Source organism: Lepidochelys kempii, chromosome 13 (genome assembly GCF_965140265.1).
Source record: "Lepidochelys kempii isolate rLepKem1 chromosome 13, rLepKem1.hap2, whole genome shotgun sequence".
NCBI classification, from domain to species: Eukaryota; Metazoa; Chordata; order Testudines; family Cheloniidae; genus Lepidochelys; species Lepidochelys kempii.
In genome coordinates, this window is record NC_133268.1 from 16720842 (window position 1) to 16748539 (window position 27698).

The 27698-nt window shown below is 43.6% G+C and overlaps 1 protein-coding gene and 1 long non-coding RNA gene across 4 annotated transcripts in view; one reads left to right on the top strand and one right to left on the bottom strand.

Annotated features, from left to right (window-relative positions):
* SLC9A8 (solute carrier family 9 member A8) overlaps positions 1-245 on the bottom strand; it is a 52529-nt gene extending 52284 nt beyond the window's left edge. Inside the window, exon 1 of one of the 3 annotated variants that reach the window (XM_073309455.1) lies at positions 67-241. In XM_073309455.1, coding sequence (XP_073165556.1) covers positions 67-80 — 14 coding nt within the window. In that variant the 5' untranslated portion in view covers positions 81-241. Of the gene's footprint in view, positions 1-66 lie in introns of all 3 variants that reach the window. The other 2 variants (XM_073309457.1, XM_073309456.1) reach the window with 2 other exon arrangements.
* LOC140897124 (uncharacterized) lies at positions 1-27236 on the top strand. Its single transcript, XR_012154684.1, has 4 exons — positions 1-264; positions 18527-18731; positions 19877-19994; positions 26561-27236. It is a non-coding gene; the product is annotated as an uncharacterized lncRNA (long non-coding RNA).
* The last annotated feature ends 462 nt before the right edge of the window (positions 27237-27698 follow it).

Sequence of the window (27698 nt, forward strand, 5' to 3'; positions counted from 1 at the left end):
GGTCCCCCACCCCCGCCCTGCAAACTCTCACTTCGTCCCGCTGCGCCCTAAAGAGAATCAACTCACTCCACTTCCGCCATCGTGCCGCTCGCCCCGGCCCGGCCCGGGCCGCCCCGCCCCTTCCTCTGGAGGCCTCCACAGCGCTCAGGGCCGGGAGCGGCTGCGCAGGCCGCCTCCTGCTTCCGGGTTCTGCCGGCGGCGGCGCTCTAGGCAACCCCGTGGTGAGAGAGAGGGCGGGGCGAGGGGACATGCGTAGGCGATGAGGTGAGCTTTAACGGAGGCGGAAAAGGTACAGGAACAGCTCACGTCACCCGGGGGTGGTGTCACGTGACGAGTGGGAACTGGCCGTCCCAGCGCGGTGTGTCCTCACGCGGTTGCCATGGCATCGCGCTGTGTCATCGCGTCGCTAGTGTCACCCCCCTCCCCTCCTCCCCCCCCCCGCCCGGGAATCCCGAGCTTTCACAACAGCCCCTGCGGTGACTGTTATTGCCCCCCAGTGCGTGGCGCGCGCCGCGGTTTCGAGCTATGCTCCACAGCCGCCGAGGGGGGGAGGGGGACGGACCTGACTGTTGCCGGCACTCAGTGCCAGAGGCGAGCAGCAGCAGGGGTTTGTTACTGGGTGTGCGTTACTTAATAATTACAACGGGGTGGAGAAGCAGAAAAGTTTGTTTGCAGCTGCAAACAAGGTACAGGGAGAATAGAATTTTAAATTTTGCACACTAGGGCAGGTCATTATGTACATTTTTATATTTTTTAATGCTACTGCACTATATATTAGCTAATTAAAACTTTATATAAATACTTTGGTTTTTTTATATGGGTTATAATAATATTTATTTTTTGCAATTTTTAACAAGCATTTTTAGCAACTTAAACAACTAGCACATTTTGTTTGGCCTTGTAGCTGGTTTTTTTTGTTATTTTTAACTTGGCGTTAGCAAACTTTATACTATAAGGCATTATTTATAACTGCAACATTGTTTTAAGAGCGAAAGAGCTTACTCAAACCAGCCAGGCCTGAATTCTATTAAGGGGGGTTGAGAAGAAGCCCTTAGGCCTTCAGCAGGGAGACCTCCTCGACCCTTATGGCCTTCCATCCCCTCAACTTAACTAGTGGCCATTCCCTGGGGTCTCCAACGTCACCCTTATACATGGGAGTCGAGCTCGTGGTGTAACCGCACAGCTGGGGCTGTAAGACCGCATTCAGTCTCTTCAGCCTCACCCTACAATTGCAAGTGCTGGCAAGCAGCGCCGCGTCAGCTGACGGTGTGATGGTGCAGCTGGGCCAGCGTGCTGTGCCCTCACACCGCATCTACAGGTAGTGCTGCTGCCTAAAAAGACATTTCTGCCTTGGCAGGTCGTCTTATGCTGTGACCCGATTCAACGATTCCGAAATGCCATGTGGCTAGAAGCGTGGCCATGTCTCATTTTTGACTGATCATGGTGACATTTTGATGTAGTGATTGGTTCGGAAGCACCACTGAAATTATCTCGATGTTATCTGGGCTTGACAAAGCCCTGGCTGGGATGATTTAGTTGGGGTTGCCCCTGCTTTGAGCAGGGGGTTGGACTAGATGACCTCCTGAGGTCTCTTCCAACCCTCATCTTCTATGATTCGGTCACTGATGTGTGATAATCCATTGTTTCAAAATGTCTTCATGTTGTGTCAGAATGGTTCTTTCATCCTGATGCTAAACCAAAATGCAATTGTCTCCAAATAGAATCATAGAATATCAGGGTTGGAAGGGACCCCAGAAGGTCATCTAGTCCAACCCCCTGCTCAAAGCAGGACCAATTCCCAGTTAAATCATCCCAGCCAGGGCTTTGTCAAGCCTGACCTTAAAAACCTCTAAGGAAGGAGATTCTACCACCAAATAGTATTGTATAAAACTACCCTCAAGCTGAATCAGAATGCTGTGTCTCAAAATCAGTGTCAAAACATACTTGGATGAAAATGTCTTTAACTCATAAAAATATCACCAAATTGTGCCCCAAGAAAGGGAAAGGACAACTGAATGGGAAGGGCATAAGCCTGGGACTTGGGAAATGCAGTTTCAGTTCTCTGCTCTCCCACACACTTCCTGTGTGACCTGGGTCATTTAGCTTCTCTGTGCCACAGTTCTACATCTGTAAAACAGAGATGATAGTGCTTTGGTGTTGTAAGGATAAATACATTAAAGATTGTAAGGAGGTGAGATACTACAGTGTAAGTACTAAAATAGATAGCCATGTTATTCCATTGTAAGGCTTTTTTTCAGCCCCTGCAAGGAATCTAGGAACCTGTCACTTTCCAATATGAGTGCCTCAAGAAAATGAGTGGATTTGTGCATACAGGCATATGTGCCTGCATATTTTGGGTGCATTTTTGGAGGCCCTTTTGAACTTGTAACACAAGTTTAATAATTGGGATTATTATTCATTATGCACATAGTAATGTGTTAGGGTTTTTGCAGACACTTACATACTCACTTTGTATATGTGTTTGTGAATGTTATGCTAACTTGCATCGAAATGTAGGTGTGTTTAAAAAAAAACGTTAAAACTGGAGGAGCTGCTATTCCTCCCTCCCCCATATTAGGACCATGCTTGCAATTTATAGAAGGGTCATGTTTGTGATATGTCAAGCTTCCTGTCTTTTTCTGGTCAGATAAACAGCCACAACTCTTCCTGTAGATTCAACTTTGGGTGGCTATGTGGTAATATACTTCTCTAAAGCTGACGGATACGATTAGTGGAAGAGTTAGAGACACCATAAGGGTTCATATGCTACCCACCCCAGAACCTTGTGCAGTAAGCATACCCAGAGAAAAGGGGACATGGGTAGGGCTGTTGTGTGCCCTGGTGATGTGCCTTAGCTGCTGGAATGGTCCTTGGGAGCCATGGGCAGCTGGCCCAGCATAAAGCATCTTTCAGTCATCCAGTGGCCCTAGGATTGGTGTGGAACAAAGGTATCTTATAGTCACTTGTGCCCCTTCCCCCTCCCTGCCACCTGAGCTGTGCCTGGCACAAAAGGACAGAGTCTTGGGCCTAACCATGGTAGTCTGAAGATTTAGCTGGAATTTACTTTTTTATGATGCTTTTTTAGGGTTATTATATTTCCTGACTGGTGTGATCTAGTCCAGTAGCTCTGAACCTTTCCAGACTACTATACCCCTTTCAGGAGTCTGATTTGTCTTGCATACCCCAAAGTTTTACCTCACTTAAAAACTACTTGCTTAAAATATCAGACATAAAAATACAAATGTGTCATAGCCACTATTACCGAAAAATTGCTTACTTTCTCATTTTTACCATATCATTATAAAATACATAAATTGGAATATAAATATTGTACTTACATTTCAGTCTATAGTATATAGAGCAGTATAAACAAGTCATTGTCGGTATGAAATGTTAGTTTGTACTGACATCGCTAGTGTTTTTTTATATAGCCTGTTGTAAAACTAGGCAAATATCTAGATGAGTTGCTGTACCCCCGCCCACTCGTAAGACCTCTGCATACTCCCAGGAGATACATGTACCCCTGGTTGAGAACCACTGATCTAGAAGCTCCACATTTATTTGTTGGCTTTGCTGAAGAGATGAGCCTTTAATAAAAAGGGGATTGTAATGTATCTAAAGTTCAAAGCCAGTAATAGAATGGTTTATAATATAGAAGGTCAGTTTAACTCTAGCTGCTTGACTCAGCTGGGGCAGAAGTGGGGAACGGATTGTGGGGCAGGGAACCAGAGGAAATGTATTGGTTCAAGAATTTGGGAAGGGGAATAAAGGGGAGGGAAGTTGGGGGACCTGGACTGAGAATAGAGAATCGGAGACACATAGAAGGGTGGCATGGAGCCATGCTCCCAGCCTTGGTATGGGTGGACTCTGAAGGAGGCGATGCATTGGAGGAGGGCAGGGTGTTGATGTGGAATGAAAAGAGGGTTACAATGTGGGCAGGGGACCCCAGGAGCATAGGAAAGAAGGGCAAGGAATGTGGACAAGGGAGATGGACCTGGAAGGGGGTACAAAGAACCAGGGGAGGCATATAGGTGTTTGTGTATGGGAACTGAGGAGACATAGATGGAGATAGGGAAATACAGAGAGTTTATAGTTTCCAGGGCAGAACTTGAGCAGTGTAAATTATTATAGCTCCGTTGAAATCAAGTCTCAGCCTTCAAATCTATAGCCTGCTAGCATAGTTATCTCAGGTGATTTCATTGGTACATCTCTCAGACAGCCAGGACCCAAACCATATAGGGTTACAAACTATATAATGCTCCATGACGATGGTGGGAACAATCCTCATTTCCTGTCCTTGATTCATAGACGGAACATACCACAGTGCTTGACATTTTGACCTAGAGACATCACTGAAGGAAACAAAAAACAAACTTACTGTCAGTGACACTCAGTAACTGAACCAAATACTAGGCTGGCATAATTGCACAGATGGGCTCTTCATGGTCTGAGAGCACTAGCACAACACAAACTGATCATTTTTTGCAGGAAGACTTTCTGCAGACTTTTCATTTGTGGTTTTTTGATGTGTGTCTAATGAGCATCTGCTGGCAAATGTGTGTTGAAATGTTTCTTTTAAAAGATCCCAGGAATTTCATAATTGTTTAAAATTCATCCAAAATGTTGTGGCTGTAGGTATCATTGTATATAATCTTATTTCTTAAATAATACAGAGTAGCCTAAATAAATAATTATGATTATAATTAAGAGCAGACACACATGAGTAACTGACTATATGTTACCCGTGTATGGGAAACTTGGGAGAAATAATTAATCTTTAGGTCTAGAGCAAATTCTCTTCTCAGTTATACAAGTGTAAATGTGTAGGTAACTAGCTGCAGTCAGTAGTTACTTTAGATTTACTCTTGAAGAAAGAAAGGATGGTCCAGTGGTTAGGGTAGCAGCCTTGGGCTTAGAAAACCTGGGGTCAAGTTCCTGCTGTGCCACAAACTTCCTAGGTCACCTTGGCCAAATCACTTGGTCTTTCATGGCTCAATTCTCCATCTGTAGAATGGAGAAAATAGTACTTCTCTACCTCACAGGGTGTTGTGTAGATAAATACATTAAAGATTGTGGTAATTGGGGGCTATAGAAGAACCTGAGATACACTTACATCAGTGAAACTAATAACTGAAGTTGGGCCTTTTTATTTAATATGTTTATAAGATGTTCTTTACCATGGTATCTTGGCTCTGCAATGGGAAAAAATAAGTGAAAGGAATTACTTTCTTTGAGTGAAGATAAGACAGGGATCAAATTTTTAGCTGACCTCAAGTCAGCTTCTGATTTTGGGTGCCCACTTTTGCACATGCAGGACAATGGCTGGCTGTTGGAGCTGCATGTGAAAAATGGGATGCAGGCCCACTTCGCAGGCAAAATCAGTTGTGTGTTCTAAAGAGGATAAGTAATATCAGAACCTAAATGCACCTAAGATGGTCCACGTCCCTTGCTTGCATGTTTGTGAGTTTATAGAAGGATTATACCAGCAGTGCTCTAGCATCCGTCCTGTTGATATAACGCCTTCATCTCAGAGGTGCTCAGTGCCCCAAGATGTGTTCAACATTTCTCAGGATCAGGCTCACAGCAGCTCCTCAAATGCTGTCAGATCCATGCCAGACATAGTGGATGCCAATAAACTGTTGTGAAATTACCTATTTGTCAGAAGATCATCTGCTTGCGGTCCCTTATTTTATTTCCCCTCTACACTTCAGAATGGAGTTGAGGAGAGAGAACTCATTGTACACTGAGTGGACTGATGATGAATGACCTTTGCTGTCAAACTCAGGATATGTATTAATTATAGAGAGGAAGGCTAAGCATGCCCCTGAAAGGGAGAGGAAGAGACAGCCATGTAAAATACTTGCTTTAGGGCAGATGGGGAGGATTCTCTTGGGCTGACTGATAAAATACTGAAAATTATTTCAACCCCTTCACATAACAGATTTGTTTTAGATCTTCTTAATATGTCTTAATCTTAATAAAATATATTTGGAAAGATCTGAGTGTGAGCCATCAGCAGATAGCACCTCTCCTGCCCCCTTTTTATTAGTTACTTGGAAATTTTTAGGTACCTTGGAATCCAGTGGTGTATTTGCTTTTCATTTAATATTTGTATATTTTAAAGTGATAAATCCTGAGTTTATACAGGACAGTTGTAGATGTAAATAAATCACACCTTATGGGTTGTGGGCAGTGCTGGGCAGAGTCAACACTTTGACTGTTATCAGTCATAAAAAAATAAAGAAACTGACACAGACCCAGCCCAAAAGGGAGGGGACATTGTTCAGGGATACTGTCATATCACTCCCTTGCTGGCAGGCTCAGCAGAATGACTAAGGACAGTGGGCCATGCAGCGTGAACTTCCCTCTGACCATGGTCAGGGTTGAGGCACGTTAATTAAAAAGGGGATAGTATAGGGAAGAGTTTATTGGTAGTTGGCTGATGGAATGCTGCATAATCCATGTCTTCAGCAGCCTTTTCCCATCTTCAGTTGGAGTGCAGGTCTGATTGACCCACTGAGGGATTTCACAGGCTCATTTCCTCAGTCTCCATTGTAAATACCAACTATTAATAATAATAAAGTATATACTTATAATGCAGTAGAACCTAGGAGCCCCACTCAATGGTGAAAGCTCCATTGTGCCAGATACTCTACAGCCAGTGTATAGAACCCAGGTTTTCTGCCTCCCAGGCCAGCGCCGCATCCACTGGACCACACTGCCTCTGCTAGTTGAGCATTGTTACTAATGGATAAAATGGGGTTAGGTCACTTATGTCACGGTGACACAGCAAGTCAGTGGCAGAGCTAGGAATAAGAACCTCAGTGTGTTGACTCTTGCTCTAACTACTAAACCACACACTCTCTCCCAATTCCTTTTTTATTAGAGGACTTTTTTCCCCCAAGGGCACATCTCTGAAGCTTTCACCAGTAGAATGTCCTGCTTCTTAGGCATACAAATCACTTCTAATACGCTACACACAGGTCCTATTTTACGTTTAGAGACATCACTTCCCAACACTGTGTGGCCTTTCTTGCCCTAAATAAAGGTCTAGAATAGGGTTCTTGCTTTCTGGAGCTGAGATAGAGGGAAACATGCAGATTTAAGGGACACACAGATTGAAATCCAGAGTGATAAAGGCTTAGCACTAGCAATAGGCAGAGGCCATTCATGACAATCTGCCATCCTAGGCAAAATTTCAGTATGCTACCCCCTCCAGCTCTCTAGAACAGAGATTTGCAGAGGTTGGACTTACCAGGGGCTCGGGATGGGGAGGAGGGGTGCAGTGAGCCTTCTGATGGTTCAGTGCTTGTGGTAGGGATGCAAGGGGGGAGGGGGGGTCAAGTTGCAGCACCACTTACTCAGGGTTGGTCAAGCTCCCCCTCTGTCATGACAGTGGGCAACCAGGCAAAAACTGAGTGAGTGGCATTCTGACCTGGCAAATGGGGTTGCAGCACCACTCAGGTTTGGCCCAGCTGCCCTAGTCACCCTATGCAGAATCTGCCACCCTAGCTAGCTGCATAGTTTGCCTATAGGTAGAGCAGCCCTGATCATAGGTCACAGTTGATTTAATGAAACAAATAAACATGATGAATTAAAATGAATAGAAACTATGTAGCTAGGCATTCCAAAGCTGAGATATTGTGTAGAGGGGATACATTCATGGGGGACTTTTAAGAAAGAGGAAGGGTTGAGGTTATCCAGTTATAGGACTATTTCCTTGGCCAGATGAGGGGATCCTCCTTGAATTCCTTTCTTCTGAGGGAGAAGTGGTGTCAACTAGTCTCATTTGTTTTCACCTCTGTAGTGTAAAAAATGAGCCCTCAGTTGGGATCTTCCAGCAACCACTCCTTTTTTTTTTGCCAAAGCCTGAGTTCCTGCCTCAGGGCCTGATTCTGATCTCACCCCTCATCTCTGAAGTAACTAGTTAGGAGTCAATGGAATTCTGTCTATGGGAAGCTAGTGTAAGTGACTGCAGAATCAGGCCCTGGGTCTTTACTGAGGCAGCCTTCCATTGACTTCAATGGGAGTTTGTCAGAGAAAGGACTGAGCAAAATCCGAGTCAGTCTCAGGATTTGGCTTGGTGTTAGAAGTTTCATTCCCCTCTGCTTCACAGGATTACTATTAGTTTTAAGTTACTGCAAACCTAAGAAATCTGCAGTGTCACCAAGACATAGACTTAAATGTGTTTGGTCAGCTTAAAATGTCCTTGTAAACTTGATAGTTTAAGCACAGATCATGTACTATAAAAGTAACATTCAGAGTTTATTCCTGTAATTGCACATTGGAAAGGAAAATCTAGTTTGCATTGTAACAAGGCACTGTATTTAGTGAACTCTAGCCTTTAGCAACATTCAGCAGCTGTGAAGAACAAATTAATTATACTTAAGACTATAAAAATCCATGCACCTTGGTATGCAAGCTGTGGTGCTAATGCTCTTCCTTTTGAATTGTTACTGAACCAATGGCTCACCATGACCTTTGGAGGTGACCACTTATAGATTCATAGATGTTAAGACCAGAAGGGACCATTATATTAGGGTTATCATATTTCAGCAAGGGACACTGCTGGAGGGAAGAGAAGCTGGAGAGGAGGTACATTTGGGCAGTGATGGAGGGGTGTGTGTACTGGGAGAGGGCATTTAGGGGATGCTGGAGGGATGTGTGTACTGGTAGGCGGTATTTGGGGGGTACTGGAGGGGTGTGTGTGTGTACTGGTAGGCGGTATTTGGGGGGTGCTGGAGGGGTGTGTGTGTACTGGTAGGCGGTATTTGGGGGGTGCTGGAGGGGTGTGTGTGTACTGGTAGGCGGTATTTGGGGGGTGCTGGAGGGGTGAGTGTACTGAAAGGGGGTATTTAGGCGGTGCTGGAGGGGATACCTGTGGCATCACACTTGAGGTGGGGGACAGTGTCTCAGACCCTGTCACGGTGGTAGGGCAGCTGGCGCAGGCCCAGGACACAGCGCCAACCCACTAGTTAATGCCTCCCTGTGGGCTTCTCCCCCTCCCCAGGGTGGGGAGCCAGGGCCTGGCTTTGTCGCCCCTCCAGGCCAGACTCTGAGGCCCCGCAGTGGGGCAGACAGCCTGGCCAAGAGGCATTTGGCAGCTCCGCTTACCTGGTGGGCTGGGCGGGGTTGGCACGGGTGCAATCCGGCAGCTGTGGATGCAGGATCAATCAGGGCATGAAGATGGCTCTTTCTGAGCTGCAATGTCTGGAGCAGAAAAATTCCAAACATTTCCATTCTTTTCAAATACCTGCTCAGATGGAGGGAGGAGGAGGACGAAAAAAATAAAATAAAATCATGTTTGGCAAAACCCAGATGTTTGATAACTACATTATATCATCTAGTCTGACCTCTGGTATGTCATGTTAACTTTCATCCAGTTATCTTTTTATTGAGCTTAATACCTTGGATCCAGGGGTGAAAGTAACTTAAGGGACTTATCGGTCCACAGGGTGGCTGGGGTCCTGAGCAAGGTGGAGGGCTCAACCAGAAGGGGCAGGCAGAAGGGGCGAGGCTTTGGCCAGACTCCCCCAGCCAGCCCTTCACCATGGCCCGGCAGCGATTTAAAGGTCCCAGGGCTCCTTGCCACCAACCCAGCAGTATGCTGGGGCTCTGGCAGCGATTTACAGGGCTGGAGCCCTGGGCCCTTTAAATCACCTCCGGAGCCCCATGGTAACAGTAGGGGCAGCCAGGAGCCCTGGGGCTCTGGCGGCGATTTAAAGAGCCGGGGCTCCGGCTGCTGCCGGGAGCCGCAGGCCCTTTTAAATTGTCAGGCCCCGGGGAACCTGCCCCTTTTGGCCCCCCTCATCAGTGGCCCTGCCGGTACATACTGGCTTACTTTCACTTCCGCTTGGATCGGACTAAAATATAATTTGTGATTGGTTAAAGCATATCTTCCAAAAAGGCATTCTGTCTTAATCTGAAAACGTCAAGAGATGTAGAATCCACCACTTCCCTTGGTAGTTTGTGCCAGTGGTTAATCATCATCACTGTTAACAATGTGTGCATAAATTTAATTTGAATTTGTCTGGCTTCAGCTTCCAGCTGTTGGTTCTTGCTGTGCCTTGTGTCCATTCAAGATCACATGGCACTTGTGATAACTGTCAGAATGTTAGGTATGGTGTCTTGACCAAATTCCAATATGGATGATCACACTCTGCCTCTCTAAAACTCCCAATGAGTTTTTAATTGGCAAATGATATTCCACATATCCTGTCCCATCTTTTGTACTATTGCTGTGTGTTCTTCTGAGTACAGGGTGTCAAATACAATGGTGACAAGAGCAACATAATGGATAAGATGGGTAGGTGGATAGATAGGCTAAACATCCACAACCCCTATTGACTTCATTTGGAATTGAGGGTACTTAGCCTCTCACAGGAAGTGCTTTACATCTTGCAAGTTCCTGAAGAGCTGACTGTATTTCAGTAACAAATCAGTTTTAAGGTGCCTTGAGCTCCTTGCACAGGAAGATGTTATATAAATGTAAGATCATTATCATACCAGATTAGACCACATGGTAGGTTCATGTGGTCCAGACTCCTGTCTCTATCAATACCTGATGCTTCTAAGCATTAGGTTTTCTGTTTTTGTAAAACTTAGCAATTTGGCAGGGAGATTCTTAGTGTTTCAATAAAAAGTATTAGGCCAGAATACAGTGGCCGGTGCTGTATAAATATCCAAGACAACTGGAAAGATATGCTGGCCTTGGGCCAGCGATGAGCTGCCAAAAGCTAAAGAACGGGTTCCTTCACTCGCTCTGGGTCTTCGGCAGCACGTCCTTCACTTGCTCTGGGTCTTCAGCGGCACTGAAGGACCTGCCGCTGAAGACCCGGAACGAGTGAAGGACACACCGCCGAAGCGCTGCCAGGTGAGTAAAAATTGCCTAAAGTTAACCAGTTAACCATGTGCTTAAGTGTTTTCTTGTTACAGCATTCGAAAGCTTTCTAGTTGCCTCACAGCACACTGTCTGGTTCCTTGTATTCTTTAACAACCGGTTCTAAACCGGCTTCAAAATTTAACAATCGGTTCGTGCGAACCGGCTCCAGTTCACCACTGCCTTGGGCCACATATAAAAGTTCTATTAAAGGAAAAGGGAGTTGTTTGCATGGATCAGACAACACAGAACTAAAAATCTCCTTGTAGTAAAATCTGCATACTAATAAACATGGGGAGTATATTCAACAATAAACATCAAGAAAGATGGGATCTATGTAGTAGCTTGATTGTAAAGTATTGCAATGAACTGGAATGTGAGAGTGTATATGCTCTCTCTCTCTCTCTCTGCTGGAAAGAATCAGAACTGATTAGCTGTGTGTCACAGGTCCTATATTGATATACTAACTAATAAAGTTTCTCGGACTCAAGTGCGTGAATCCTATGTTTTTGAAATAAGAGGACCTGGGTTCTATTTCCATTGCTATAAAATTCAGAATGGTGGTTATGAAGCCCTAAGTCGCTAATGGTTTGTTACAATATCATATATATTGTTTATGGCTTGGTAGTCTGAGTAAGTATTTTATTTGTTACATGTAACCCTACATCCAAACTGAATGGGTCTGGTTTTAGTTATGTTTCATGCTGGGAAATTTCTGGTGGTTAATTTTTCTGATGGATATGTGAAGCTGACTAATCCATTAGAACAATCTTAGTCTGCCTGAGCATGCAGCCTTGGATGGAGTTACACATTTTATGTTCTAGAAAATGTATGCAAATAGCTTTTTGAAAACATTCTCATCACCACCACATTAAAAGCAATTAACTTCCCTCATAGTGACACTTCCATGCAAAAAATATTACACAGTATGTCAGCAAAACCGAGTGCAGCCAAGTAAATCATTAGCGACAATAACTCTGGGTTTTGAACCGTAGTTCTCCAGATGAGGTAAAAATCATTTCAAATACAAGCAACCGTAGCAGCTGTGTTCAGAGCAGGGCAAAGACCTCTCTAGCTTAACATCACCTTTTCCACTCTGTTATGCTTTCTCCTGCAAAGATTTTGGAATTTGATATTTATAGAACAGCAAAAAAAAAAAAAAACAAACCCTCCTCCGCCCCTGCTAATATGAACAATACTGAGCAAAGGAGGAAAATAAGCAGGATTCACTTGTAATAAACTAAATATAGAAAGAGGAGGTAAAATCTCCCTTTTGGAAAAAAGTAAAAATGCAAATGGTACTTAATGCTGGGAATAGATAGGAATTAAAGGTAGAAGAGAGAACCAAAAAATTACCCTTAGGGCTTTTCTACGCCAGAAATGCTGTCGGGCAGGAGTGGCCAACCTGTGTCTCCGGAGCCACATGCGGCTCTTCAGAAGTTAATATGCGGCTCCTTGTATAGGCACCGACTCCGGGGCTGGAGCTACAGGCCCCACTTTTCAATGCACCGAGGGATGCTCACTGCTCTGCCCCAGGCCCTGCCCCCACTCCACCCCTTCCTGTGCCCTCCCCTGAGGCTGCCAAGCCCTTACTCCTCCTTCTCCCCACCCCACCCCCCAGAGCCTCCTTCATGCCCGGAAACAGCTGATTGGGAGGTGTGGAGAGGGCTGCTGGTGGGTGGGAGGCACTGGGAGCAGGGTTGGGGGAGCTGATGGGGGTGCTGCTGACATATTACTGTGGCTCTTTGGCTATGCACATTGGTAAATTCTGGCTCCTTCTCAGCACTGCAGCTGTGCCCCAGTGGTACTTCAGTGTAGATACTACCTACATCGATGGGAGGGGTTCTCCCATCAGCATAGGTAATACACCTTCCTGAGACACAGTGGCTAGGTTGACGGAATTCTTCCACTGACTTAGTGCTGTCTACAGCAGGAGTTAGGTCGGCTTAAGTATGTCATTCAGGGGTATGGATTTTTCACCTAGATTTTAGTGTAGACCAGACTTTAGGTTTGCAGTAGTCCACATTGGGGATAATCAGCACTCTTAATTGCTAATTCATCAAAGCAAAGCATTTAAATCCCACTAAAGTCAATGGGTATGTTTACACAGCCCACAGCAGCGATGCTTGGCTTGTGTCAGCATCAGATTATAGCTGTGTGTAGACAGTGCTATGCTTCCACTAAAGCCCCAATTCAACAAAGCTCTTAAACCCATGTTTAGGACCCATTGTGTATATCTTCACAGTCCATGGCAGTGAGCCTCCTAGCCCAGGTCAAAAGACTCTGGCTTGTGGGGCTCACGCTAATGCTCTAAAAATAGCTGTGTAGACAACACTTTGAAGTTGTGTCCCCAGGCTGGAGCTTCAATTCTCAACTTAAGAGCATAAGAACGGCCATACTGGGTCAGTCCAATGTTCCATCTAGCCCAGTATCCTGTCTTTTAACAGTGGCTGGTGCCAGATGCTTCAGAAGTAACGAACAGGCCAAGACAATCATTGAGTGATCCATCCCCTGTTGTCCAGTCCAAGCATCTGGCAGTCAGAGGATTAGAATGCCCAGAACATGGGGTTGCATCCCTGACCATCTTAGCTAATAGCCACTGATGAAACTATTCTCCATGAACTTATCTAAATTATTTTTTGAACGCAATTATACTTTTGGTCTTTACAACATCCTCTGGCAATGAGTTAAACGGGATGACTGTGCATTGTATGAAGACATACTTCCTTTTGTTTCAGAGTAGCAGCCGTGTTAGTCTGTATTCGCAAAAAGAAAAGGAGTACTTGTGGCACCTTAGAGACTAACAAATTTATTTGAGCATAAGCTTTCGTGAGCTACAGCTCACTTCATCGGATTTGTTAGTCTCTAAGGTGCCACAAGTACTCCTTTTCCTTTTGTTTGTTTTCAACCTGCTGTCTTTTAATTTCATTGGTGAGCCCTGGTTTGTGTGTCATGTGAAGGGGTAAATAACACTTCCTTATTCACTTTCTCTCCACCATTCATGATTTTATAGACATCTATCATATCCCCCTTAGTCATATATTTTCCAAGCAGAACAGTCCTAGTTTTTTTAATCTCTCCTCATACAGAATTAGTTCTATACCCCTAATCATTTTGTTGCTCTTCTGTGTACCTTTTCCAATTCTAATATCTTTTTTGAGACAGGGCAACCGGAACTGCACAAAGTATTGAAGGTTTGGGCATACCATGGCTTTAAATAGTTGCATTATGATATTTACTGTCGTATTATCTATCCCTTTCCTTTTGGTTCTAACATTCATAGAATATCAGGGTTGGAACGGACCTCAGGAGGTCATCTAGTCCAACCCCCTGCTCAAAAGCAGGACCAATCCCCAACTAAATCATCCCAGCCAGGGCTTTGTCAAGCTGGGCCTTAAAAACTTCTAAGGAAGGAGATTCCACCACCTCCCTAGGCAACGCATTCCAGTGTTTCACCACCCTCCTAGTGAAAAAGTTTTTCCTAATATCCACCTAAACCTCCCCCACTGCAACTTGAGACCGTTGCTCCTTGTTCTATCATCTGCTACCACTGAGAACAGTCTAGATCCATCCTCTTTGGAACCCCCTTTCAGGTAGTTGAAAGCAGCAATCAAATCCCCCCTCATTCTTCTCTTCTGCAGACTAAACAATCCCAGTTCCCTCAGCCTCTTCTCATAAGTCATGTGTTCCAGACCCCTAATCATTTTTGTTGCCCTCCGTTGGACGTTTTCCAATTTTTCCACATCCTTCTTGTAATGTGGGACCCAAAACTGGACACAGTACTCCAGATGAGGCCTCACCAATGGCGAATAGAGGGGAACGATCACGTCCTTCGATCTGCTGGCAATGCTCCTACTTATACAGCCAAAAATGCCGTTGGCCTTCTTGGCAACAAGGCCACACTGTTGACTCATATCCAGCTTCTCATCCACCGTAACTCCTAGGTCCTTTTCTGCAGAACTGCTACCTAGCCATTCGGTCCCTAGTCTGCAGCAGTGCATGGGATTCTTCCCTCCTAATGAAGGACATAAATCCACACCGTGTAGAGGTCAAGAACAGGAGTTTATTACTTACAGCGCTGATGGTGTGTCACCTCGCTTATTAGGCTCAGAGACACTGTCAATCAATTGATTACAATGGAATACATGGATTTTCCATGGGCAGGGGAAAGTGAAGGGGTAGGCAGTCCCACATCCCTGGATTGGTTTAGCTGCAACGCATGATAGCACAGTAGCCAATGGTCAAAAGGTTACGTAATGTCTCCGCCCATGATCTCAAGTTAACAAATTAACATTTAGCATTTAATTAGTACTTTAATAAAATGTATTAGTATAAAATATGTTGAATTCTGATTTGGGCTCCATAGGAATGATGTAGCTCCTTTGATTGTCCAACAGATAGTCACCCAGTTTTGTGTTCTTATGAGAGGTTCTGGTGACCTTAGTGAGAGAGTGTAAGAGACCCTGTCAGGTATAGACTATCGTTCCTTTCTTTTGCATGTTAGCACCATCTCCTTCCCCGTGCTTAAAGATGCAGGAACTCACCTACAGTCCAGTGTGGGAGGAAGGCAGCTGCCAAATGTGGGAGACTTACCAGCAGAGATGGGCTCAGGCTCAAACCAAACTCCAGATCATACTCCAAAATTTTAATGGTTCCCTATATTGCACCAGTTTTCCACAGGTGTAACTACATTGACTTCAGGGTTAACTGAGCATCCCAAATCCAAACCCACCAGATTAGAGTTTTGCAGCTAAATCCATCTCTGTAGGTCAACATCAGAATGCCTGGAAAATGAAATATCTAATGCATATTTATTAACCCCCCAAGTATAAAAAAAGTGGGGGTTCATCTGAATAATTTGAAATCTTCTCTGCCCAAAGTGCTTTTGAAAGTCTTAGTTACTTAATTGAACTACTTAATTAAATTAATTGTGATCTGTTAAGAGCTGATATTGTGCTTCTTGTACAAGACATGTTAAGAAAATATCCCAGGACAGTGTTACACCCAAATATGCAAATGTATTTGTATATCTAACTTGTAAACACAAATGACCAACTAGCAATGACCAACTTCTTGTATGAAGTGTTCATTAGAAATAATTAATTTGGCAGATTTAGACCTTCTTAATGGTTTGTTTGTTATTTAATTAATAGAGTTTAGGAACCATGTTTGAGCCTGTTGGCTTTTTGCTAACTATTCATACTGAGTATTCAGAGTTTACTGTTCGAGCTAGGTGACTGGCCTGCAAAGTTACATGATATGGTTTCTGCCTTCTGACTGGGTGACCCCAGGTGAACAGAGAATACTCTTGATTATTAACAGCTACCTGTATTCACACAAATAACACCCCCCGCCCCCCGCTATAAGTGTTTATGCAGACACAACACAGCTGCGTAAGGTTAGTAGAACAGCAGACAAAAAATGGTCTGATTGTAGCTGGATCAAACTGATCTCTGGATTTAGTGAGCATACTAATAAATATTTCTGCCTATTGTTCTCAAACTCTGGTTCTGTGTAGAACACAGTCCTCTGTGCTAATATGGTTAATGCTGTAAGCAACAGCTTATCAGATGCAGTTAAGCTCTTTATTTTTTGTACTTGATTCTTGAAATCTATTATGCACATTCTTCTGCTTAAAGCCTGACAAGGTGGTTGCTGTATAAATGACACCTATATATTTGGAAGACTTCAGATTTCTTATGACAAATTCATTTAATCCTTTTAATATTCTGGCCCATTTGGGGAGTTAATTAACAGGATGAATGTAAAAAGAAAAGGAGTACTTATGGCACCTTAGAAACTAACCAATTTATTTGAGCATGAGCTTTCGTGAGCTACAGCTCACTTCATCGGATGAACGTGGACTCAATTTTTCTATTTCATGTGTATCCAAACAGGAACTTTCTTTTATTATAAGAGTGCCCACTAGCACTGCTGTATTTTAAGGTTTTTGTTGTTGTTTTTTTTTTACCAGTTCTGTGATAGAAACCTCATATTTCAGCATTTGTTGCTAGCCCATAAAAAACACTCAAGATTTAAAACTTGATGTGAAAAAATAATAATAATCCAAGTCTTTGTTTTCAAGTCACAGGAGAGCAAAAGCAATGAGTTGCCGAGTTCAGGTGTTTCTTTTATGCCACTATTACTCAAAAATGATTTTGTCATTTAAGCTGATATGGCAGAGTCCTGTCATTTATAATGCACGAGTCCCTGGGGCTATTTTTTGCAGGAGGGGAAAGTGGCAGAGTTTATTTTGTCTAGAAGGGTGGGTCATTACCTGGCCCAAATCCTGCTTGATTTATTTGCATAAATAAATGTGTGCTATTGGGCCTAATCCTGCTCTGTTTGAAACCCATAGGGTTGGGTTATAATTGTGTACTACAATTCATAGCAAATGCAGTACTAGCCCATACAGAGATAGCATGGCCTGTTGGAGTGAGCCCAGCACTGAGAACAAGAAACACCTGCTCTCTAATCCCAGTGCTGACAGTGACCCCCTCTGTGGCTACGGGCAAGTCACTTAACATCTCTGTGCCTCATGAAGAAAAGGAGTACCTGTGGCACCTTAGAGACTAGCCACAAATATTTCCCCCACTAGCCTGTATTTAACGCCTTGCTTCAGAGGTGAATGATCTCACAGGGACAAGACATGAGTGTCCACAGAGTCTAGTTATTTGCCTTTCCAATTAAATAAAACCACTTTCCTATAATCATAGCCAAGGAAGGAAATGTCTATACTTTGCTCCTGAGAAGTAGGAGTATATTAATAGAATAAATCAGAGTTCAACTGTGGACGGGAGTGAAAAACTTATTGAAATATAGGAATTACCATATCAGATCAGAGCAGTGGTACATTTAGTCTAAACCTCTCTCTATCACTAGCCAAAACCAGGTGCTTCAGAGAAAGATGTTAAGAGCCTCTTAATAGACAGCTATAGAAGTTAGTGTGTAATCTGTGCCATGAAGGATTTATATCCCATATTTTTTTAAAAAAATCTTATCTAATGTAACAGTGAATATTCTCATTATCCATACAAATGTCTAATCTTCTTTTAAATCCTACGAAGCTCTTTGAAACTAAGAGCTCCACAAATTAACTTATTCCCCCGGAATAGCCTCTTGGTCATATATTATGAGAAGGTAAATAGGAGTGCCTGATTTATTAGGTCTATTCAATTCATTATATTGTTTACCTCTATCGTGTCCCCTCTTATTCATCTCCTCTTTAAACTAAAGAGTTCCAATCTTTTCATGTCTCTGACAGTTTCTATTGCCTATCTTTGGACCATTTCTATTTTTTGCTATATATGTGCATATATATTTAGCTAGGTTGACAGGAATGGAGCATTCTAGGTAAGGGCATATAATTGATTTATATAATGGCATTTTAATATTGACACGATTATTTTTCAATCACATTTTTTATACACTCCAACACTTTGCTAGTTTTGACTTCCGCTGCTTACCAAGCAGAGGTTTCCATTAAGCTAGTCATACTTACAGGGTATGGTGAAATCCTGAAATTACCAGTAAATGGGAGTTTTGCCATTGAGTTCAATGGCGCCAGAATTTCACCTCTGGTCTTATTCCAAGTTGTTAATTTAAAATCCAGCAGCAATCTGAGTTGTCCAAATTTTTTCCTTCCAGTGTACATTGACTTACATGATTCAACACTGAGGGATTGTCTACACTTACCTCCGGAGCGATCGATCCAGCGGGGGGTCAATTTATCACGTCTAGTGAAGATGTGATAAATCAACTGCCGAGTGCTCGCCTGTCAACTCTGGTATGCCACTGGAGCGAGAGGCACAGGCAGAGTCGCTGGAGGAGCATCAGCTGTCGACCTACTGCAGTAAGTGGATCTAAGTATGTGGACTTCAGCTAGGTTATTCATGGAGCTGAAGTTGCATAACTTAAGTCAATCCCCCCCACCCCCACCAGTGTAGACCACGCCTGAGTGTTATCTACCACTGTGTTGCCTAGTCACCTAGCTGTGTGAGGTCCCTCTGAAGTTCCTCACAATCTTTCATAGGCTTCACTATCCTAAGGAATTTTGTGTCACTTGTAGTTTTTTGCCACCTTACTGTTCACCCCCTGTAAAGGTTCAGATTTACCCAGCAGCACCTCCTGCTGGTAGTCATTGGGAATTAACTTGCCCAGCCACTGGAGCGTCCTCTGCAGGCCAGTGATCCACCTGACCGCCAGCCCCCATGTCCCTCTCAGGACCCAGAGCTCCTTTCCCTGGGGTGCCACCCCCCCCCCAGCAGTACCCCCAAACTCTCAGGTTCTGGGTCTCCCCACCCAGGGGAGACCCCACCCTCTAACCCCACCTTACCTCAGTCTGGGCTACTGCCAGTCCCCACTTAGCCCCTTATATCAGGGGCTGACTGCAGTGTATACGCCACTCATCACAGACAAGGGGGTTTTGGACCTGCTGCCTCTGCATACCCATGGGCTGTCCCCCTGCACCTATTCAGCCTACAGCCTGAGGCTTTCCAGGCTGGAGCTCTCAGCTCCTCTGGCCCTTCCCCAGCCCTGCTCCAATCTAGGTGTCCTGCTCAGTACCTTACAGCCAGGCCCTTCTCCCTCACAGCCTCTTATATGGGCTAGCTGGGCCTGACTGAACTGGCCACAGCTGCAGCTGCTCCCTTAATCAGCCTGGACTTTTCCCCACAGCCCCAGCTCTCTCCCAGGGCTGGAGTGGGTAATCACCCCGCTACACCCCCTTTCAGAGATCATTAATAAATATATTAAACAATACTACTCCTAGTACAGAACCATCTAGCACTCCACTGTTAAGCTTTTGCCATGTTGAAAATTGACCATTTTTCCTAATCTTTCTTTTTCTATTAGCCAATTTCAAATCCATGACAGTACATTACTTCTCATGCCATGACCACTTCGTTATTTAATAGCTTCTTGTGAGGGACTTTGTCAAATGCTTTTTGAAAATCCAAATAAACTATAACCACTGGATTTCCTTTATCCACTATCTAGGAGAGCCTGGAGTGTTTTCCCTTGGAAAATGTTTGAAAATACCTGCCATCTGGTACAATCTGATGCAGTCCACAGACAAGAAATTTTGCTCCTCTGAGGCATTTTTATGAGCTTCAGGGTAAGTCATCTCTTGAAGGGATAAATTAGCAGTATCCAGAGAGGGGCTAACACCATCAGAGACAGGCAGTACTGATATGTTTTCACAGCAAAAAAAACCCCTGCCTCAGTGAGTCTTAGAGTCCAGGTCTGCAGATGCCAAAAAATAGCCGTGTAGACATTCGAGCTCAGGCTCTGAAGCCCAAGAAGGTAGGTGGATTTCAGAGCCCAAGCTCCAGCCCAAGCCTGAATGTCTACACAGCTCTTTTAGTGCCATAGTTTGAGCCCAAGTCTGTAGACTCGCTGCCACAGGTTTTTTGTTTTTGTTTTTATTTTGTTTTTTGCTGTGTAGACATAATCAGAGAAAGCACCTCAACCTTTTGAAAAGGTCAGCAACAAACTCTTAATATTTTGACCTATCATTCCACAGCTAATTACTTCAAGGTGAAAATGTGTCTCTTTCAAAACATTTTGACTAGTATTGTCGTCTGGGGGGGGGTGGAATGTGACACCCGTGGCAACTCAGAAAAAGCCAGCTCTCCGACACTCCTTGGGAAGTACATGGTATAAGAGTCATCAATTAACCAATGCCCATTTCTGCCAGACCTGAAGAAGAGTTCTGCATAGCTTGAAAGCTTGTCTCTTTCACCTACACAAGTTGGTACAGTAAAAGATATTACCTCACCCACCTTGTCTCTCTTCTGTTGATGTCAGTCCTGATCTTTCAAAGGCACCTTAAATTTATACATGTGACTAATGCCATTGACTTCAGTGGGATGGCTCACATTCCTGAAATTAAGCACGTGCATAAATTCCATCAGGATCAGGGCCTTAATAGTCTCGGTAGAAAGCTTAGCAGGTGGAGTAGTCAGAAAACAGGTCTGAACCAGTTCCTCCTGCAAAGAGAACATTTCAACTCTGATGTTCTTGCTGTTGAATTATTAAAACATCTTAATAAATACTTACGTGCTTCCAGTGTCTTAACTATTACTCCAGACACAACAACATTAAATAAATTAGCAGTACACCTAAGTGCTAGTCCATACCCAGCCTTTAGTCTCATGCTACCTAGGTGTGATCTTAGTATGAAATTAAGCACACACCCTGTTGTGTCTTTTATAAAACTTGTAAAGTTAGATTCATGGCTGCATCAATAATTATTTTTCAATGGTCCTGCATGAAGAGCCATATGCTATATATTTATGCTGTGCACTGTGTGTATATGTGGCTGTGTTGGTTTAAAATGTATACATTGCTACCACACACATATCCTTATGGGCCAATCCTGCTGCTTCTGAAGCCAATTATAATACTTCCACTGACTTTAAATGGAGCATGATCAGACCTATATGTTGCAAAACTGAGTATTTGAAAAATGGGAAAAAATCATTAAGTTTTTTTAACTGAGGTTGCAAAATAAAGTGATCAGCTGTAACTCTCAGTCACTCCCTGCATGGCACAGCTATTATCACCTACCATATCTCTTAAATACAATATTTGAGAGCGAACATAGGACGAACTGCAGGGAAAATGAAAGTGCAAACTAACTAGTACTGAATAACAAAGGGTCTGATGCTGAGAGATACTGACCAACACCAGCCTTACAGGGGAGGTAAGCTCTCTACACGCACAGGATTGGACCACTAGTTAGTCTCCTCTTTGACACCTGAATTGAAAGTGCCAGGCTCTACAAAGATACTGGTAAAACTCATAAAATGATAGCTGGACTTTTAATGTCCTGGCACCATTCTGTAATTTGTAGAAGCTGGCAGAACAAATATCATCCCCCTAATCTGGGTACCAGTTCCATGCTAGGGGTCTGTAGAAACAGTCAGAGGCAGACTTTGATAAATTTCCAGCTGATCAGAGATTGGACTGTCATTTAATGAGTACTTCCAAAAAGTGCTGTTAATTTTTTTACAGGGGCGAAGGAGTGCTCTGAGAATTCTACCTTTTTTCTTCTATTTCTTTATGGCCACACTATACTATCCTTACTCATGTTTGGTAGCATCTTACTTTGCAAATAGTCCCAACTGACTTTTATAAAACTTCACATGGTGTCAGATTCTCCTCAATGTCCTTGTCTTTATTAGGAAAAAAAGGTGTGTTCTTAACTTAATGTTGCTTACTTGAGGTAACTTACTTGAGGTCAAATTCTAGTGAAGCTAAAGCAGTTTGTAGTTTTCACATGAGTTAGCAGAGTTACTGTATCGCAATTTGGCTTTCAAATTTTTAGCCCCAAATTCTAAGAATTACCCATGAAAAAATATGCTTGCACAATTGCATGACTAATCTGCATTGGCAGTTGTTGCAGTTGTGTGCATATAGTGATGGTTACTGTGCAGGTAAACATCCAGTGAGAAATCTAAACTGTCATTTGCCTGCATTTAGCACAACAGAGTAAAAAACTGCAGAAGTCCCATGTTTGGTCACGCTCACACTTTTTCATGAGCAATTGTGTAGGTGCAGTTCTGAAAATTGTGCCCCTAACTCTTGTCTATGTTGTCTACAAACTTTATTTTTGTTCCTTATCTTTTCTATCCCTGTACATGCAGTCTACAGCCTCAATTATACACCCTTCAGATCTGGACTGTAACAAGTCAATATATTTGTATGCAGTTTGTGGAACTGACTGACAAAGTCAAAAGGCAAATTTGTTATCCCTTTCATTGCATTGTCTTTTATTCATAAATGATTGCACTTTCTTACACATTTTACGGGAGGCAACATGTGGGAATATTGTGCCGAGTTCACCTCTGTATAGTTCTATGCTGCTAGCTGCTTCCTCATGCTCCAAAATGTCAATCTGTTCTGGATTTGCACTCTACATTCACCACTTTATCATTAAACCTGTGTGTTTACTGACACAATAGAGTACATTAAGGGCTGTTTGTTCAGGGCTGTTACCACCAAACTAGCTGGTACCCCATCCACTGTGGGCTAGGTGCACACAATCAGACAAGTTTCAGAGTGGTAGCCGTGTTAGTCTGTATCAGCAAAAACAACGAAAAGTCCTTGTGGCATGTTGTTTTTACAATCAAACAAGGCCATTAAGCAGGGATGCTATTTATTTTGATAAGGACAGACAGCATCTGTTTTGGCAGGCAGCGATCCAATTGAAAAAAGACATCAGGACTTCCTGCAGAAGATGAGGCTACCCAGGGCTACCTGCAGAATCTGCACCTACCTGGCAGACATAAGATTGCTAAGCTGGCCTGGAACAGACACAGGTGCAAGATGAGAGACAAGCGTAGCAGCTCCCCGTAAAGTAGGGTTTCTCAAACTTCATTGCACCATGACTTCCTTCGGACAGCAAAAATTACTATATGACCCCAGAAGGGGGACCGAAGCTTGAGCCCACCTGAGCCCCACTGCCCTGGGTGGGTGGGGCGGAAGCTGAAGCCCTCGTGATTCGGATTCAGCCCAGGCGGTGGGGCTCGGGCTTCATGCCCGGGCCCCATCAAGTCTAAGCCAGCCTTGACAACCCCATTAAAATGGGGTCACAACCCACTTTGGGGTCCCAACCCACAGTTGGAGAACCACTGCAGAGGTATCTGAGGAAGAGAAAAGAAACAAAGGGCCCTTCTCCTTGGACCCTGAAGTCCTAGCCTTTCCCCATTTCCTCCAGCATTCACCACCTCTGAGATGTCAGCTCTTTCTAGCTGACAATTCTCCAAGCTCTGCTAAATAGCAGGAAATGTCCTACTATTGCCCCAAAAGATGCAGAGCTGAAGAAGGGGAAATCACAGTGCAAGAGGAATTGAGTGGGAGCAGCAGAGCGTAGGAGAGGGAGGCAGGGCTGCCAGCAGGATGTCTTGCTCACTGGACATTAAAATTCGTATCCTCTCTGCTTCACCTAGGTGAAACTCCCTCATCTCTCTGCCTTCCTCCTTCTCCATTCCTCCAAACCCCTTTTCTGTCCCCCTCTCTGCACTTGCTCTTCACCTTTCCTTCTCATTTCCGTATCACCAGAACACTCCTGCTTTCTGCCTTCCCCTTTCCATCCATCAAGCAACAAAATAAAAGGAATAGATTAAGGGCACTGTGTACCTTGTAATGTGCTTCTCCCCCTCTTCATGGAGTGCTGCCCCCTCTCCTTAGAGTATTTTGAGTGTGCTGCTGGTGGCTGTCCTTCATAAGCACTTGCTGTACAGCCTTGCACCACTGCTCCTCCTATTATGTGCAGTGTAAGAGCAGAGAAAGACAGAGCAAAGTGGAGGAACAGCAGCACTGCAGGACAGGCCTATATCACTGATGGGGTCTTAGCAGCACTGAGTCATAAACATTGAGAGGGGCAAGAGACATAATTACAATCAGTAAATACTTTCAATTTATATTATACCTTCCAACCAAGTTTCTCAAAGGAATGGTAAAGATTATTATTGTCAATTTACAGATTAGTTTGTGACTCATAGGGTTATTCTTAGTGTGGAAGTCTCCAGACTAAATATAATTATTTTTATTTATTTTTTATTTATTTGTATTCCTGTCACCCCAGGAACTCCACCTGAGATCAGGACTGAATAAAGGCTTGCCTACACTTAAACGTTTTGCTATTCTTACAATACCGATATAGTTAAAGTGCCAGATTCCACCCCCTCGTGTGGATGCAGTTATGTGGTATGAAAGTGCTTATACTAGTATAGTTTACTCTGGCTCAGGAAGGCCATCTCTGCACTAGAAACAAATGACCGGTATAGGAATACCAGGGTACTGTATTGACAAAGCATTCCTGCCTACAGCTGCAAAACTGCATGTAGTAAATCTACCCCTCATGAGCAAAACAAGCTATACCAGGCATAAAAGCACAGCTTTGCTGATGTAACTACATCTACATTAGGGGCTTCTGCCAGCACAGCTATGTCAGTCAGAGATCACACCTCTTCATACCCCAGAACAACACTGCTATGCCAGCAGAAGTCTGTAGTGTAGGCATAGCCTAAATGAGAAAAGCTATACCAATATAAGGCACTTTTATACTGGTATAAATATATTTACACTAGGGCTTTTACCAGCATCGCTATCCTGGCAAAAAAATTACACCCTTACCCAACGTAGTGGTTCTGGTAAAACTTTTTAAGTGTAGACAAGCCCTGAGAGATTGTCACTGCCCCAAAGAGGTTACAGTCTAATTAGACAGTGTGTAACATACAAGCCGGGTAATCAGGGTGACAGTTTGCAAACATCATGTTTGTGTCATCATGTTTTTGTTGGTTGGCTTCATTCTTTTTTGAATTATTTGGATGGAGTTTTGTTGGGGGGAGGTAGGATTAGCTAACCACACAGGCAAAGGGCAGGAGAAGGGACATTGAAGAAGGCCTAAAGAAATGGAGGGCAGGGTTGACTGAATAGACTGGGAAGTGAATAGACTGGAAAGGCTAGGGCAAGAGGGAGCTCAAGGAAATAGCCAATCAGCAAAAAGGAAAGAATGTCCAGAGTGAAATCTGTAATAAGCAGCTGGGCTTTGGTGACAACATCAGTGTCTGACCAACCCTACTACAGCTGTTGTTTCTTCTCCTACTGGCTGTTTCTTTCCCAATTAAACATATATGCAGGCTAGAAAATTGGTGGCAACAGTGTATCACTTTTGACCTTTCCCCAGGCTCATCTGGACCTGGCAAGAAAGTAAGGAAATACAGTAACAGGAAAGAGGTCCCAGATTTGTTCTCAGGCTGTGGCACATGATTCACCTGGTTGGCAGGGCTCACTCTGTTCTGCTCCAGGAATTAGACAAAGGATGTCTTGAAAGTGCTGACTAGATGAGAGTTTATATAGTTTTTTTTCTAAGCTCAGCTGGAGTGAATTGTCTAATACCTTGCTGTTTCAGACTTTTAAATTGGGGTGGGATTTGGGCTTCTGGGTTGATATTTTTTTTTAGGGAATTTAGTGCTTGATTGATAGCCCTGGTGACTAAAGGCCCCTGTTGATCCTCACAACAAGTGTAGCATGGGCAGTAGTAATGCCAGCTTCCTTACACTGACTTACCCATGACTTACTTCTGTTTTGATTAGAAACTTCCATTTTTCTATGAAATTATTTTTACCTTATCCTCCCACACTCCCTTGCCTGTTTGTCTTTTTCATCCACCTATCACATCCTGTCTGACACCTAGATTGTTAGCATTCTGGGACAGGGACTGTTTTCTCTGGTATTTGTCTGTACAGCACCTAGCATAAGGGGACCCTGATCCTTGAGTGGGCTTCCTAGGAGCTGCTGTCATACAAACTAAATAAATAATAACTTTATTACCGTGCCTGCTCAAGACAACAATGGCATGCAATCTGCTGTGACCACTGCCTCCGTTCTTGGTTTAGCTCCTGTGCAGCTCCACTATGGCTGTAATATAGGCACTATGGGCTAGATAACGCATTAATAAGAGCACCAATGCTTCATGTACTATGGAACTCCTTCCATTGCTACCAGTAGAGAACCTCCATTGGTGCTACTACAGTGAAAGGAGAACCTTAATAAACAGCCTAACAGACACCACCTGATGAACGCATCCAGCACATTTTTCAAGAAGACTCACATCAACTGCCTGTCTATTTTATGTTTGTTATGGGTACCCTAATCTGTTCCCTTTTTCAGATGTGCTGTTGGCCTGTTAACCCAGCCTTGCAGAAAAACATCTCCACACAAACTAAAGATAAGACTTGTCCCTTCCATTCACTCTCTGAGCTGAGAATACTGCTCCCCTCATCCCCATTTTTCTCAATGAAGTATGAATTGCACAGAGCACACACACGTAAACTAATCAAGGAATCCATTTGCAACCTGAACAGTTTTATGATTTAGGTCCAATCCACTCTGCAACTTAGTGTATATCTGTGTTGTAACCTAGTCCCCTAGCCCAGCTTTATGTAGTGTAGAAGGGGTCTTTTCTCTTTTTCTCATGTAGTGCCCTTTCCCCCCACCCCCAAATCTGGATGCTCCCTGGATGCCATGAAGTGCTTGTTTACATGGGGATTTATAATAGTTATTCCTGATTAGTGTGGATGCTTTTATATGGTGACATGCCACCAAGCACCCTTGCTTTCAGACCCTGCACACTATTGTAATAATATTTGACAGAATATGCCTTGTGAGGTATCATTTGAAAACTAACTCACTGATCATTAATGTTCTTTTGTGATGTATATACATTATGTGTATTAAGAATTATGAATATATGCTGGAATTTTGACTAAAGTATGGTATGTCAGTGGACAAGGGGTATCAGAGGGTTAGCCATGTTAGTCTGTATCCACAAAAACAATGAGGAGTCTGGTGGCACCTCAAAGACTAACAGATTTATTTGGGCATAAGCTTTCGTGGGTAAAAACCACTTCTTCAGATGCATGGAGTGAAAATTACAAATACAAGCATAAATATACTGGCACATGAAGAGAAGGAAGTTACCTTACAAGTGGAGAACCAGTGATGACAAGCCCAATTCAATCAGGGTGGATGTGATCCACTCCCAATAATTGATGAGGAGGTGTCAATACCAAGGGAAGAATTCCACCTGGATTTCAACAATTTCTACCCCACCATCAACCTCAGCCTGGACCAGTCCACACAAGAGATCCACTTCCTGGACACTACAGTGCAAATAAGTGATGGTCACATAAACACCACCCTATACCGGAAACCTACGGACTGCTATTCTTACCTACATGCCTCCAGCTTCCATCCAGGACACATCACACAATCTATCGTCTACAGCCAAATTCTAAGATACAACCAT